Source organism: Lissotriton vulgaris, chromosome 2_1, assembly GCF_964263255.1.
Source record: "Lissotriton vulgaris chromosome 2_1, aLisVul1.2, whole genome shotgun sequence".
NCBI classification, from domain to species: Eukaryota; Metazoa; Chordata; class Amphibia; order Caudata; family Salamandridae; genus Lissotriton; species Lissotriton vulgaris.
In genome coordinates, this window is record NC_141687.1 from 1650566370 (window position 1) to 1650581329 (window position 14960).

General features: G+C 50.0%; 1 protein-coding gene across 1 annotated transcript in view; it reads left to right on the plus strand.

The window, feature by feature from the left end:
• Positions 1-14960, plus strand: part of LOC147733017 (transcription elongation factor A protein 3-like) — a 292384-nt gene that overhangs the window by 223801 nt on the left and 53623 nt on the right. Inside the window, exon 16 of the mRNA XM_086957573.1 lies at positions 13148-13219. Coding sequence (XP_086813699.1) covers positions 13148-13219 — 72 coding nt within the window. The remainder of the gene's footprint in view (positions 1-13147; positions 13220-14960) is intronic.

Consider the following 14960-nt stretch of genomic DNA (forward strand, 5'->3'; position numbering starts at 1 on the left):
TCAAGCAGCGCAGCCTTGTGGAGGCCGGTGAGAGCAAGCAACACAGCCTTGTGGAGGCCAGTGAGAGCAAGCACCACAGCCGTGTGGAAGCTAGTGAGGGCAAGCAGCACAGCCTTGTGGAGGCTAGTGAGGGCAAGCTGCCAGCCTTGTGGAGGCCGGTGAGAGCAAGCAACACAGCCTTGTGGAGGCCAGTGAGAGCAAGCACCACAGCCGTGTGGAAGCTAGTGAGGGCAAGCAGCACAGCCTTGTGGAGGCTAGTGAGGGCAAGCTGCCAGCCTTGTGGAGGCCGGTGAGAGCAAGCAAAACAGCCTTGTGGAGGCCAGTGAGAGCAAGCACCACAGCCTTGTGGAAGCTAGTGAGGGCAAGCAGCACAGCCTGGTGGAGGCTAGTGAGAGCAAGCCGCACAGCCTTGTGGAGGCTAGTGAGGGCAAGCAGCACAGCGTTGTGGAGGTTAGTGAGAGCAAGCAGCACAGCCTTGGGGAGGCTAGTGAGAGCAAGCAGCACAGCCTTGGGGAGGCTAGTGAGAGCAAGCAGCACAGCCATGTGGAGGCTAGTGAGGGCAAGCTGCACATCTTTGTGAAGGCTAGTGAGGGCAAGCACCACAGCCTTGTGGAGGCTAGTGAGGGCAAGCAGCACAGTGTTGTGGAGGCTAGTGAGAGCCAGCAGCACAGCCTTGTGGAGGCTAGTGAGGGCAAGCAGCGCATCCTTGTGGAGGCTAGTGAGGTCAAGAAGCGCAGCCTTGTGGAGGCTAGTGAGAGCAAGCAGCACAGCCTTGTGGAGGCTAGTGAGGGCAAGCAGCACAATGTTGTGGAGGCTAGTGAGAGCCAGCAACACAGCCTTTTGGAGGCTAGTGAGGACAAGCAGCGCATCCTTGTGGAGGCTAGTGAGGTCAAGCAGCGCAGCCTTGTGGAGGCTAGTGAGGGCAAGCAGCGCATCCTTGTGGAGGCAGGTGAGGTCAAGCAGCGCAGCCTTGTGGAGGCTAGTGAGGGCAAGCAGTGCATCCTTGTGGAGGCAGGTGAGGTCAAGCAGCGCAGCCTTGTGGAGTCTAGTGAGAGCAAGCCGCACAGCCTTGTGGAGGCTAGTGAGGGCAAGCAGCGCAGCCTTGTGGAGGCTAGTGAGAGCAAGCCGCACAGCCTTGTGGAGGCTAGTGAGGGCAAGCCGCACAGCCTTGTGGAGGCTAGTGAGGGCAAGCAGCACAGCCTTGTGAAAGCTAGTGAGAGCAAGCAGCACAGCCTTGTGGAAGCTAGGGAGAGCAAGCATCACAGCCTTGTGGAGGCCGGTGAGGGCAAGCAACACAGCCTTGTGGAGGCCAGTGAGAGCAAGCATCACAGCCTTATGGAGGCCAGTGAGAGCAAGCAAAACAGCCGTGTGGAGGCCAGTGAGAGCGAGCAGCACAACCTTGATGGTGGCCAGTGAGAGCAAGCAGCACAGCCTTGTGGAGGCCAGTGGAGCAAGCAGAACAGCCGTGTGGAGGCAGTGAGAGCAAGCAGCACAGCCTTGAGGAGACTAGTGAGAGCAAGCACCACAGCCGTGTGAAGGCTAGTGAGAGCAAGCACCACAGCCGTGTGGGGGCTAGTGAGAGCATGCACCACAGCTTTGTGGAGGCTAGTGAGTGCAAGCAGCACAGCCTTGTGCAGGCGAGTGAGAGCAAGCAGCACAGCTTTGTGGAGGCTAGTGAGAGCATGCACTACAGCTTTGTGGAGGCTAGTGAGTGCAAGCAGCACAGCCTTGTGCAGGCGAGTGAGAGCAAGCAGCACAGCTTTGTGGAGGCTAGTGAGAGCATGCACCACAGCTTTGTGGAGGCTAGTGAGTGCAAGCAGCACAGCCTTGTGCAGGCGAGTGAGAGCAAGCAGCACAGCTTTGTGGAGGCTAGTGAGAGCATGCACTACAGCTTTGTGGAGGCTAGTGAGTGCAAGCAGCACAGCCTTGTGCAGGCTAGTGAGAGCATGCACCACAGCTTTGTGGAGGCTAGTGAGAGCAAGCAACACAGCCGTGTGGAGGCTAGTGAGAGCATGCACCACAGCTTTGTGGAGGCTAGTGAGAGCAAACAACACAGCCGTGTGGAGGCTAGTGAGAGCATGCACCACAGCTTTGTGGAGGCTAGTGAGTGCAAGCACCACAGCCGTGTGAAGGCTAGTGAGAGCAAGCACCACAGCCGTGTGGGGGCTAGTGAGAGCATGCACCACAGCTTTGTGGAGGCTAGTGAGTGCAAGCAGCACAGCCTTGTGCAGGCGAGTGAGAGCAAGCAGCACAGCTTTGTGGAGGCTAGTGAGAGCATGCACTACAGCTTTGTGGAGGCTAGTGAGTGCAAGCAGCACAGCCTTGTGCAGGCGAGTGAGAGCAAGCAGCACAGCTTTGTGGAGGCTAGTGAGAGCATGCACCACAGCTTTGTGGAGGCTAGTGAGTGCAAGCAGCACAGCCTTGTGCAGGCGAGTGAGAGCAAGCAGCACAGCTTTGTGGAGGCTAGTGAGAGCATGCACTACAGCTTTGTGGAGGCTAGTGAGTGCAAGCAGCACAGCCTTGTGCAGGCTAGTGAGAGCATGCACCACAGCTTTGTGGAGGCTAGTGAGAGCAAGCAACACATCCGTGTGGAGGCTAGTGAGAGCATGCACCACAGCTTTGTGGAGGCTAGTGAGAGCAAACAACACAGCCGTGTGGAGGCTAGTGAGAGCATGCACCACAGCTTTGTGGAGGCTAGTGAGTGCAAGCAGCACAGCCTTGTGCAGGCTAGTGAGAGCAAGCAGCACAGCCTTGTGGAGGTTAGGTAGAGCAAGCACCACACAGTTGTGGAGGCTAGTGAGAGCAAGCAGCACATCCTTGTGGAGGCTAGAGACAGCAAGCAGCACGGCCTTGTGGAGGCTAGTGCGAGCAAGCACCACAGCCTTGTGGAGACTAGTGAGAGCAAGCACGACAGCCTTGTGGAGGCTAGTGAGAGCAAGCAGCACTGCCTTGTGCAGACTAGTGAAAGCAAGCACCACAGCCTTGTGGAGGCTAGTGAGAGCAAGCAGCACATCCTTGTGGAGGCTAGAGACAGCAAGCAGCACAGCCTTGTGGAGGCTAGTGACAGCAAGCAGCACAGCCTTGTGGCGGCTAGTGACAGCAAGCAGCACAGCCTTGTGGCGGCTAGTGAGAGCAAGCAGCACAGCCCTGTGGAGGCTAGTGAGAGCAAGCACCACAGCCTTGTGGAGGCTAGTGAGAGCAAGCACAACAGCCTTGTAGAGGCTAGTGCGAGCAAGCACCACAGCCTCGTGGAGGCCAGAGCGATAGAGCGTAGGGAGCAGTCTCAGCCTTTGGGAGGCTATTAAAAGCGATTGTAGGGAGTGCCTCAGCCTCATGGAGGCCAGAGGCCAAAGATAGGGACCGTAGGGAACAGCCACAGTCTTGTGAGGTCCAGAAAGAGGGAGCGTAGGAAGTGCAACAGCCTCGTGGAGGCCAGAGAGAGGGAGTGGTGGGAGCAGGCACAGCCTCGTGGGCACCGGGGAGAGGGAGCATAGTGAGCAGGTATAGACTCATGGGGTCCAGAAGGAGGGAGCGTAGGAAGCGCAACAGCCTTGTGGAGGCCAGACATAGGGACCGTAGGAAGCAGCCACAGCCCCCTGGAGGCCAGAGAGAGGGAGCGTATGGAGCAGCCACAGCCTCGAGGAGGCTTGAGAAAGGGAGCGTAGGGAGAACTCACGGCCTTGTGGAGGCCAGAGAGAGGGAGCGTATGGAGCAGCCACAGCCTCGTGGATGCCTGAGAGAGGGAGCGTTGGGAGCAGTCACAGCCTAGTGGAGGCCTGAGAGGTAGCACAGGGAGCAGACACAGCCTAGTGGAGGCCAGAGAGGTAGCGTAGGGAGCAGCCACAGCCTTGTGGCGGCCGAAGAGGGAGCACAGGGAGCAGCCACAGCCTCGTGGAGGCCTGAGAGAGGGAGCGTAGGGAGCAGTCATAGCCTAGTGGAGGCCAGAGAGGAAGCGTAGGGAGCAGCCACAGCCTTGTGGAGGCCAGAGAGGGAGCTTAGGGAGCAGCCACAACCTCGTGGAGGCCAGAGAGAGGGAGTGTAGGGAGCAGCCAGTAGGTAGGCTGCAGTAATGGCTCAGGAGGACTTTAGGTGCCTGTGAACCCCACAGCAGTCCCACAATGGAAGGTAATGACCTTGTTGCCTCCCTGTATCTGAGAGTAGGGCAGTTTTTTTTCTGAATGGCTGGCGGTTCTCAGAGCACGATGGGGCTGGGCTGGTGGCACCTTCATAAAAGCATACAAACATAAAGAAAAGAGGGGGTATAGGGGATCAATGCAATAGCTGCGAGGAGGAGCAACAACAAGAGTTCGAGGGGGCAAGAATGTGAAGTGGCCCGGCTCTAGCGCTGGTGGCGCCTGATGCGAAAATGTTTGATGGCATCCCAAATTCATGGTTGAAGTGATGACCCACCACCTTTTAACAGTGCTGCTCAAGTCTCCATAACTGCTCTCTCTCACATGCATTTAATTTGTTATATAGCGCCACTCATACCAGTGTACCGTATCAGAGCACTTTGCATCACACACACATTACACAGAGAAAATCAATCATACATATGTAAATCAGCATATAGGAAATGTTACATAAGCCAGAGGACTAAAAGTTGTAGGAGTGACATGTCATCAGGACAGCTCCTCCACAATGGCAGAGGAGCATCGCCCCACTGCCTGGCTCAGAGCCAGCAAATGAAAAATAAAACAATTTTTTACCATCATTTTATTTTTCATTTGCCCGCTCTGAGCCAGCACTTTAGGGAGGGGCAGGGTGGGACGGAGGAGGGGGAGGAGGAGTGCCCTGTGCGCTCACTAAGTGCACATATGTGTTTGGCCGGCCGTATTAGGCTGGCCAAACACACATGCACACTTAGGTTTCTTCAGCCAGGCTGCATTGAACAGCCTGGATGGAGAAACCCCACAGACTCCCCGGTCTGAACCCATCTCTTTCCAGCCTGCTCAGGCCAATCCCTGTGATACTCTCATAGCACGAGAGCAGCACTGGGATGGAAGGGATACAGTCCCAGAGGCTGCTAGGACCAAGAGGAGGTTAGAAGGCACAACGCAGTGCGGGAGGAGGCCGGCGGCTTCAGGTAAGTTCTTATTTTAATATATGACTACTAGCACCCCCAGACCTCCGCGGGCTAACCCCCTCTCCTGTGCTTCCCCTCTCGCATTCCCTCCACCCACTCCACCACCCTTTGTTTGTGGCAGCCGTCACTGCATGTCATCCATACTGGTAGACAGCATAGTTTAAGAGTGCTTGGTTTGGAAAAGCACAAACTCAGAATTGAAAAACGATCACCATATTTGGGGGTTGTCTTTAATAATTAGAATCGATCGCCTACCCAAATGAACACTTTTTACAACATTAATCTAAGCTCTAATCTTGAAGAGGGCATCCAGTCTTTTGATGACAGTTATGAATTCACTGTTCTATATTAGATATTAGGATTTTAACTTATAAACATCAAGTAACAAAAGGATGTCTCATAGAAAAGCAGTAACCTACTGACCTATTTACACTATATGCACTTTGTATACGTGCATTGCAGCAGACATATTAATCCTCTGTGCTATTTTATGACCAGTGAAAACCTCAACTAGACAAAACTCTAATCTCTCTCGAGGAAGCACATTAATCACCGTGGTATTTTGACATTTTTATTATTACTTGGAAATTTCTGGAAGCAAGGAACACAGCACCATGTTCTTTAAAAAAAAATGTAAACTTGCATATATGGTGCCCCCTGAGGTCAGCACCTGGTGTGCTGGCACTGGTATCACTGTCCCAGAGCTGGCCCTGATGTGAAGGGCAAAGTAGCACATAAGGGAAAGCACCCGCAAGCACATGGACACTCATGGAGCGCTTAAAGAAAAACAACAGTTCCCTGAAAGTGAGCAGTGGAAGATTACAAGTCATCCAATCACGAGAATGGTAGAGTGAGTATGCACCAGGTGAGGGACCAACCCAAGAGAAGGAAGGCACGCCATTGAATATAAAGCAAGGAAATGAGAGCGACAATAACACCAACCAACGGCAAGCAATGGGCAGACTCTAAACTGAGTGCATGTTCTTGGTAAGCTCACAAAAAGTGGTTTGCAACCAGGAAGTTTGTAGTGTCTGGTAGGTTCGACTTAAAAACGACTCACTGTTCAAGCATTTCAAAAACACACCTGTAAATATACAAAGTGTAAATCTAGAATGGTAGTAATTTTTTAACACATTGCATGGTTAAAATTAAATGCAGCCGGGTTCTTGACGACCCTTGACCCTGCTCGCAGGTCAGCCCGCTCCCCACAATGCACAGCACCAACAGTGCGCCCGTGTCTCTCCCCCGCTGCTGCCGCTAGTTTGCCGCTCCCCCATGACCCCTGTGCACTGTTGCTCCCATGTGGCCCATTGCTGGTTACTATTGCCTTTATTTGCTGTTTTTTGTTGTATTGTCTGCTGTAGCATTCTTTCCCACTGTTGCTCCTGTGTTTTTTTATTTTTGCGCCCTCTTTTTCCTTCTGCACCCCGCCCGATCGCCGTTCCCGCCGCTGCTTCCCTGCGGACCTGCCCCCTCCCCACCCATTGGCCGCCCCACTCCCACCTCCCAGCTGCTCCTCCTTCCCACTTCCCCCTTATACGGCAGCCGCTGGGGCGCCAAAGGCAAGCCGGTCTGCACCCGTCCGCACCTGGACCGCGCCCAGTGCCAGAACACCTGGTCCCCACGACCGCCACGACGCCAGACTCCGCTACGACGCCAGCACCCTCCATGCACTCAACGCCGGTCGAGACCACAGCTGCTTCCAGGCTGCCTCGAAACGCACCCATGGTCCTTTCTCCTGCCACAAACGCAGCTTCACCTGCTAAAGAGCCGCCAAACCACCAACAAGGACCGGACTCAACCACCTCCGCTGCATACTCCTGAACACAAGCTCCGCACGCAAACACGCTGTCGAACTATGCTCGACACATTCGCCCCAGATGTTGCCTTCCTGGTAGAATGACTCCTCAGCACCTGACGTCGCTATAGCCATCCCGGACAGCTACAGGATCTCACGCAGAGACCGCACAAATGGAGTTGGAGGAGGAATCGCCATCATCCACAAATCCACCCTCAAGGTCTCCACCCACTCAGACGACAGCCTCAATATCACCGAGCACCTGCACTTCCAGATTCACACAGATCACAACACCACCCTCAGAGGTTCCTACAGACCCCCCGGACCCCGACCACAGTTCAGCGACTCCATTGCCGACCTCGCCAGCACTCATGCACTTGCCTCCATGGACTACATCCGCCTCTGGGACCTGAACTTCCACCTCGAGAACAACAGCAACGCCAGCAACGCCAACTCTGCCACCCTGATCGACAACCTCGCCAACCTCGGCCTCAGACAACTCGTCTCCGCACCCACCCATGCGGCCGGCCACAAGCTTGACCCCATCTTCTCTGCAAATCCCCACATCTCCTTCAACCACACCACCGAACTCCACTGGACTGACCACCGCTGCATCCACTTCACCTACAGGAAGCACACCACGCACCACCAAAGACCACTAACACCTCCCTCGCAAAGAACCTACCCACTGACCCCACTGACCCCGACATCACCCCACGCAACCTCAGACAATGGATCGACGACTGCGCCAACACCTTCGCCCCACTCAAGAAACCCTCGAACAGCCACACCAGCAAGAAAGTCAACTGGTTCACCGAAGAACTGGAGAAGAAATGGCTTTGAGAACGAACACTGGACAGCTACACGACCCACAAGACCGTCACCCGCAGACACCACCACCACATCAGATCCGCCAAAAGATCCTCATTCAAAGTCTGCCTAGACAACAATGCACGCAACAGCAAAGAGCTCTTCAAGATCGTGAAGGAACTCTCCAACCCCAGGTCCAACACCAACGAGATCCCACCCTTACAAGACCTGTGCGACTCGCTGGCCACCTTCTTCCATCGCAAGATCGCCGACATCCATGACAGCTTCAACGTTATGACCATCCCCACACCAACAGATTCCTTCTACCCAGCGTCCACCACCCGCAGCAACCACCTGCTCTCCTGGACCAACATCAGCGACGACGACACCCGCATGATCATGAACTCCATCCACTCAGGATCACCTTCAGACCCATGCCCACACCACATCTTCAACAAAACTGACAAAGCCATCGCACCCCAAATCCGGAAAGTGATCAACATCTCCTTCGAGACAGCAACCTTCCCGGAAAGCTGGAAGCACCCAGAGATCAATGCCCTGCACAAGAAGCCCAAGGCTGACCCTAAGACCTCAAGAACTTCCGGACCATCTCCCTGCTCCCATTCCCGGCGAAGGTCATCTAGAAAATCGTCAACAAACAACTGACCCACTACCTCGAGGAGAACAACATCCTGGACCCATCCCAATCCGGGTTCCGAAGCAACCACAGCACAAAGACTGCTCTCATCGCTGCCACCGACGACATCAGGACACTGCTAGACAACGGAGAAACAGCAGCCCTCATCCTCCTGGACCTATCAGCCGCCTCGACACGGTCTGCCACCGCACACTACAAACACGCCTCGACGAAACCGGGATTCAAGAGAAGGCCCTGGACTGGACCACTTCCTTCCTCTCCGGCAGAACACAGAGTGTCCACCTCCCCCCCTTCCGCTCCAAAGCCACCGAGATCATCTGTGGCATACCCCAGGGTTCATCCCTCAGCCCGAAGCTGTTCAACATCTACATGGCTCCTCTCGCCCACGTCGCCCGACAACACAACCTCAACATCATCCCTACGCTGATGACACCCAGCTGATCCTCTCCCTCACCAAAGACCCCCAAACTGCCAAGACCAACCTTCACGAAGGAATGAAGGCCGCCGCAAAATGGATGAGGAACAGCCGACTGAAGCTGAACTCGGATAAGACGGACGTCCAAATCTTCGTATCCACCCCCTCAGCCTGGGATGACACCTGGTGGCCGACCACACTGGAAACAGCACCAACACCCACCGACCACGCACGCAACCTAGGAATCATCCTCGACTCCACCCTCTCCATGACTAAGCAGGTCAACGCCGTCTCCTCCTCCTGCTTCAACACGCTCTGCAGGATCTACAAGTGGATCCCCTCTGAAACGAGAAGAACGGTCACCCAGGCCCTCGTCAGTAGCAGGTTGGACTACGGAAACGCACTCTATGCAGGAATTCCAGCCAAACTCCTGAGGCGCTTCAACACATTCAGAACGCCTCTGCACGTCTGATTCTCAACACGCCCCGCTTCAGCCACATCACTCCCCACCTGTGCACCTGCACTGGCTCCCCGCCAACAAGAGGATCACCTTCAAACTCCTCACCCATGCACACAAGGCACTCCACAACACTGGACCAGCATACCTCAACAGACGATTCACCTTCTACACCCCCACCCGCCAGCTCCTCTACGCCGGCATCGCCCTGGTCGCTGTTCCCCGCATCCAACAAGCGACCTCCGGCGGCAGATCCTTCTCCTTCCTCGCCGCCAAGACCTGGAACACCCTCCCCACCCACCTACGGCAGACCCAAAACCTACTCACATTCAGAAGACTCCTCAAGACCTGGCTCTTCGAGCAGTAGTAGCACCCCCTCACCCCCAGCACCTTGAGACCCTCACGGGTAAGTAGTGCGCTTTACAAATACTGTGATTGATTGATCGATTGGATTCAGCAGCTATATTTGGAAAAGGATCCGGAATCCATGCTGGTCCCAGTGAATTGTCATTGTGAGATGTGCTGACTCAGCACATTCACTGTGTCCTTCTTCACTGTTAAAAGCAATAACCAGCAGATGGGGAGGAAATGCCTCCCTTAACATACAGTCAACTCCCTATGTCCATGTTTTGATATGCTAGGAGCAGTTTGACCTCATACCAAGTACGGTCGAAGCCTAATAACTTGACATCCGAGGTAGCTAAAACTACTGTTCAACATATGTTAACAATCCAAACCACCCTAACTATGCAGCCATATTTAACCATTGAATTGAATGGTTATGAATTTTTTTTGTTAACTCGTTACAGGATAACATATTTCATTGATTGATCTCTTTTCCGAAAATTAATGATTGGTCAACTAATTTGATATCTTGTCCCTGCGATGAAGCTTCAAATGATTCAATGATTCACGCAGTTTTATTCTGCAAGTTTTTATAAAGAGCCGAGGAAACAATGGCTAATTCCATTATTAAAAACTTTGGGTTTACGAAGATGTTGCCCTGCCTATCTCGTGCTGCAATTTCTGGAAGATCATTACCTCACGAAAAATATTGCCCAATTCTTGAAGTTTTGTGTTAGGCACAGACCAAACCTAGGTTAGAATATGTAATGCATTCATAGTATAAAATGTAGCTTCTTTTTTAATTCTATGCATTTGATAGTAGCTTTTGTTTGTCTACTATTGTCTAGATCACACTTTAGCACTTTATCTACTGGTACCGTTTGTCAATGTTGAAATTTTGAATCACTGTTTTTACGTACATTTTTATATGTACTTTTATTGTGTTTCTATATTACGAATACTGAATAAAGGATTTTTGATTTGATTTGATTTGACTTGATAATCATGGAAAACTAAGATATACTCAGCATGCTCTTCACAACTTTTAGACTTTCTCATGCTCCTCATTATGAATATAAGATACTTAGGCCTTTTTGTGCACTATGAGAATGGCGGATATGTATATGTGTCTTACTTCAAAACAAACATTCCTATGGCATGCACTGAAAACTTAATTTTCGGGCACTTATTAATAAGTTTTAGCCAATGAAACCAATGTTATCAACTTTAGAATAATCAAAGCCCTTAAGGTTTCAAACTTCGGCTTTGCAGGTTGCATGAAGTTGTTTGAAGATGCTGCATTACTCTTTCAGCTAATTTAGCAAATGTTTAGCTTGTGACCTGCAGGCAACACAATCATCTCTGCAGCAGTATTAACCGATTGAGCCGTCTTACATAAAACACAAATCTGAGACGGAGGTATTGTACACCAGGTTCCGAACATGCACAATAAATCTCTGCTGTTTTATGACACATCAGACCTGTGACCAGAGATGGCATTTACATCTCTTCCGCAAATGAAGACTTCACTTGCCAGTATTCCTCCCTGACACGTGCTGGGTTCACATAGATCTTTGTGGCAAGTACATTAACCCCAGTATTTCCCAGTTTCAATTGTAAGGGAAAAAAGGGCGTTCTGGAGGGGCGCTAGACTCTCTTTTACTATCCCCAATGCCCCTTGCCCAATATAAAAACTTGAAATCTGCTTAGAAAAAGAAAAAATAGGAGTGACAGGCTAGGAGGTGGTGGAAGACAAGGAGGAGGAGAATGCAGGGCTTTAAGTGGGTTGAGAAAGGGGGGATCTCTTAAAGGGACGTGGATAATGTAATTAAGGGCGTAGCTTAAAAACACATAACCTAAAAATCTGTGCTTGGCATAGTGCGCTGCCCGACTTGTATTTTGCTGTTTCTGTCATTGCATCCAGATATATGACACAACAAGTAACATCATGCCTACAACAACTCAGGACTATTTGCTTTGCCAATGGTTGTTAGTTGCATCAGATACATAAGTAGCAACTATGGCGTGTTTATATTATTGAAAAGCTTCCACTTAAAGCCCTGGTGACACCACTACAATGTTGCTGCTCCTGAGTTTCAAAAAGAGAAGGGAAATCCAGAGAGAAAATGACTCTCTGTAAAGGATTTCCCTTCTACAACGCTCACCTGGCATGACATCATGCCGTAACCTCTCCACTCCTGAGAAGTGGGCAGTGTGAGCACGCACACATCGATGTTCCAGCTGTCGGTGCAGACTGGAAAAAAACGGACCGCCTGTGCCAGGGCACAAAACAGAGGCCAATAGAGACCCGTCTCGAGACCCCTTTTGAAAAACTGCCGGTGCTCAGCACCGGTGAGACCCTGCCCACTTAAAGCCCTGGGAGAATGAAAGATCAGTTACCTTCATAAAGTTTGATTTAGTTCATTAGTAGACTGTGCTGGTTCAAATATACATTTTCAAAAATGCACCAATATTTGCCAATTCACGAAGAGCGTTTTTTGGTGCACATTCACAAATGATAGTTTTTTCCCCATTATTGTTTTGGTAAGTAGCAGCATGCCAGAGCGGTCTTCCCCAATGACAGCAAATCAATTTTCGGGATGGAATCTGCTGACAGCACAAATCCTCCTATTGACTTGCACCAGCTTCTGGTTGGCAACCTTGTATGTTGAGATCACGGAGACTGAGTATTGAACCTGTGTGATGTGCAGCCCTAGTGGGGAGTCATTGTCATAGTTATGGTGATTAAACTCCACACTACATTATTGCCACTTTGGCAAGGGCTACATATGTATACATGCCAACATTTTAGAAGAAGAAAGTGGGAGATATTGTTTAAATAATCAGGAGAATTAAATTTCTCCCATTGACTTCTAATGAGGCCTGAATTGGGTCTATTGTCATTTATGGAACTATAAGTAAATGTACATTTTTTCCCCTTGCCTGTCAGCAGCACAGAAAACGCGCTATAGCAGGCAGAGGGAGCATAGCAACAATGTTGTGCACTGGCCAGCAGAAGCAGTTTACTGGCAGTGTATAATTTCCCTGAATCAGGAGGGATGGCATGTAAGCATATGCACTCTAATTCAGTCACATTGTGAGATCTATCTCTTCAAGGCTCGGCATATCAATATATGTGCTTCTCCTCGGTTGGAAGTGTAGCGTAAAATACAAGTCTGGTCTGTGCCCAGGTTTGGATGTGGCTGTTGGCATCATTATTTTTTGGGCATTTTAGCTTTGCTATATGAATTAGTGTTAACTGATCAGCCCCTCCAACCATCAAAAAATATGGACCAGCTATATACGGCTGATTTGCTGATTCAGTCTTATCAACAGGTCTTACAGGTAATCAATGATGTTAGTTTTATCACCTTGAGATTCAATTAACCGTGAGATGACCCAGGTAAAATTCAAACCTATGACCTCCTGGAGGCTCACAGATCTTTCAATGGGATGACATATCCTTAAACTCTACTAATGATGTATCTCTGCTGTGTCATCCACACTCTCTGCTTGTACAGGAGGCTGCACCACTACCGCTCTTGTTAACTCTGCTATGTTGTATTATGTTCCCTCAGGTGCAGACGCGCAGTGCTGATGAGCCTATGACCACCTTTGTCCTTTGCAATGAGTGTGGCAATCGATGGAAGGTATGTGCCCCTTAGTGAAGCCTATACACTTTGTGGGCTTCACTTTTTGCAGGGTTTTTATTTATCATGCACTGGACATGAATGACCAGTGTATAATATGGAAATGTGAAACAGCGGAAAGTGTTTTGTCATGGGATGGGGGAAACTGTGCATGCAGGCCTCCACTTGCTCCAGCGCATAATTTATTGAATGCACTATATATATATATATATATATATATATATATATATATATATATATATATATATATATATATATATATATATATATATATATATATATATATATATATCCTTTGCCAAAAGAATATGTCCGTACTCGCTCAGTTCAATAAGTCAGTTTTTTTTTTTTAGAGGAGCTTGCCAGCACCCCCCACACCTACGCGTTTCGACCGGCAGGTCTTGGTCACAGTGTCAACAATTGTCCTTTTACAGTTTCTGTAATTTATACCGAGCCCCTTCCTAGCACATTATGATGCATTGTAGGTGCGGTAGTTTAAAATGTATGTTATCACTTTATTTCAAGTTTTTTACTTAACATTTCAATTCATGACAATCACTAATGTCTCGTTATATTTACAGAATCTGACATTTGCACGTATGTCTTCAATTAAATTGTCCACTGTAATTATCAACATGATTATTGTTACAGTCCCCATATACTTTGATATTCTTTCAGGATAGTCCTGTTTGACATCACCGGTGGAAATGTCTTATCTTTATCAAATTTAATTTCGGATTTAGTATTCCCTAATGAAAGAATGGGGTTGCTTATTATTTCCTCCCTCTGCCCAACATCACCACTTCACAGCTATGTCTTTAGAAGTCAGTGCGTTGGGTTGCAGCTCTGTACCTTTGCGAGCTACTATGCTGCTGTGCCTCTACCTCTGTGAGCTACCGCGCTGCTGTTCCTTTGGGAGCGGACGGCCCATAGTTCTCCCTCTGCGAGTCAGGTCCACGGGCCACAGCTGTCCCTTTGCGAGCCTGGGTGGGAACTGTTCATAAGTCATACTACATGAGTATTGAAAAGCCATTTTGTGATTCAGTCCGTCAGCTTGCATCTGTCCGAGGCATTTCTGAAAACATACCGGAGTACTTTCTCTGAGAGATACCCCTTTCGCGCTGCATCTACCCACATTAGCAGGTAACACACCCTCTTCCCACATCAACAGCATACCCCAACAGTCTTCTTGCACCCAGAAGTGTCCCTGTGCGGTTGGACAAATAAGAATCTTAGTCTTGTAAAGATTTGCATATAAAACATTTTATTTAAACAAAACAACAACAAATAAAACTATATAAAGCGGTGGCCTGTCATCGCTGGTCCATTTGTGAATCACAGCCCGCAAGACAAAAAGAAAGATAAGATGGTGTGTCATGCGTCCAGGAAATGAGATTGCGAGAGAGAGAGAGAGAGAGAGAGAGAGAGAGAAAGAGTGAGAGAGGAAGAAGAGAGAAAGAGTGAGAGAGAGGAAGAGTAAGATACAAGGAAGAGAGGAAGAGAAACAGTGTGAGAGAGAGGAAGACAGAGAGAGAAAGAGTGAGAGAGGAAGAGAGAGAGAGAGAAAGAGTGGGAGAGAGGAAGAGAGAGAGAGAAAGAGTGAGATCGAGGTAGAGAGAAAGAGTGAGGTAGAAGGAAGAGAGAAATAGTGTGAAAGAGAGGAAGACAGGGAAAGAGAGAGAAAGAGTGAGATACAAGGAAGAGAGAAAGAGAGAAAGAGTGAGAGAGAGGAAGGGAGAGG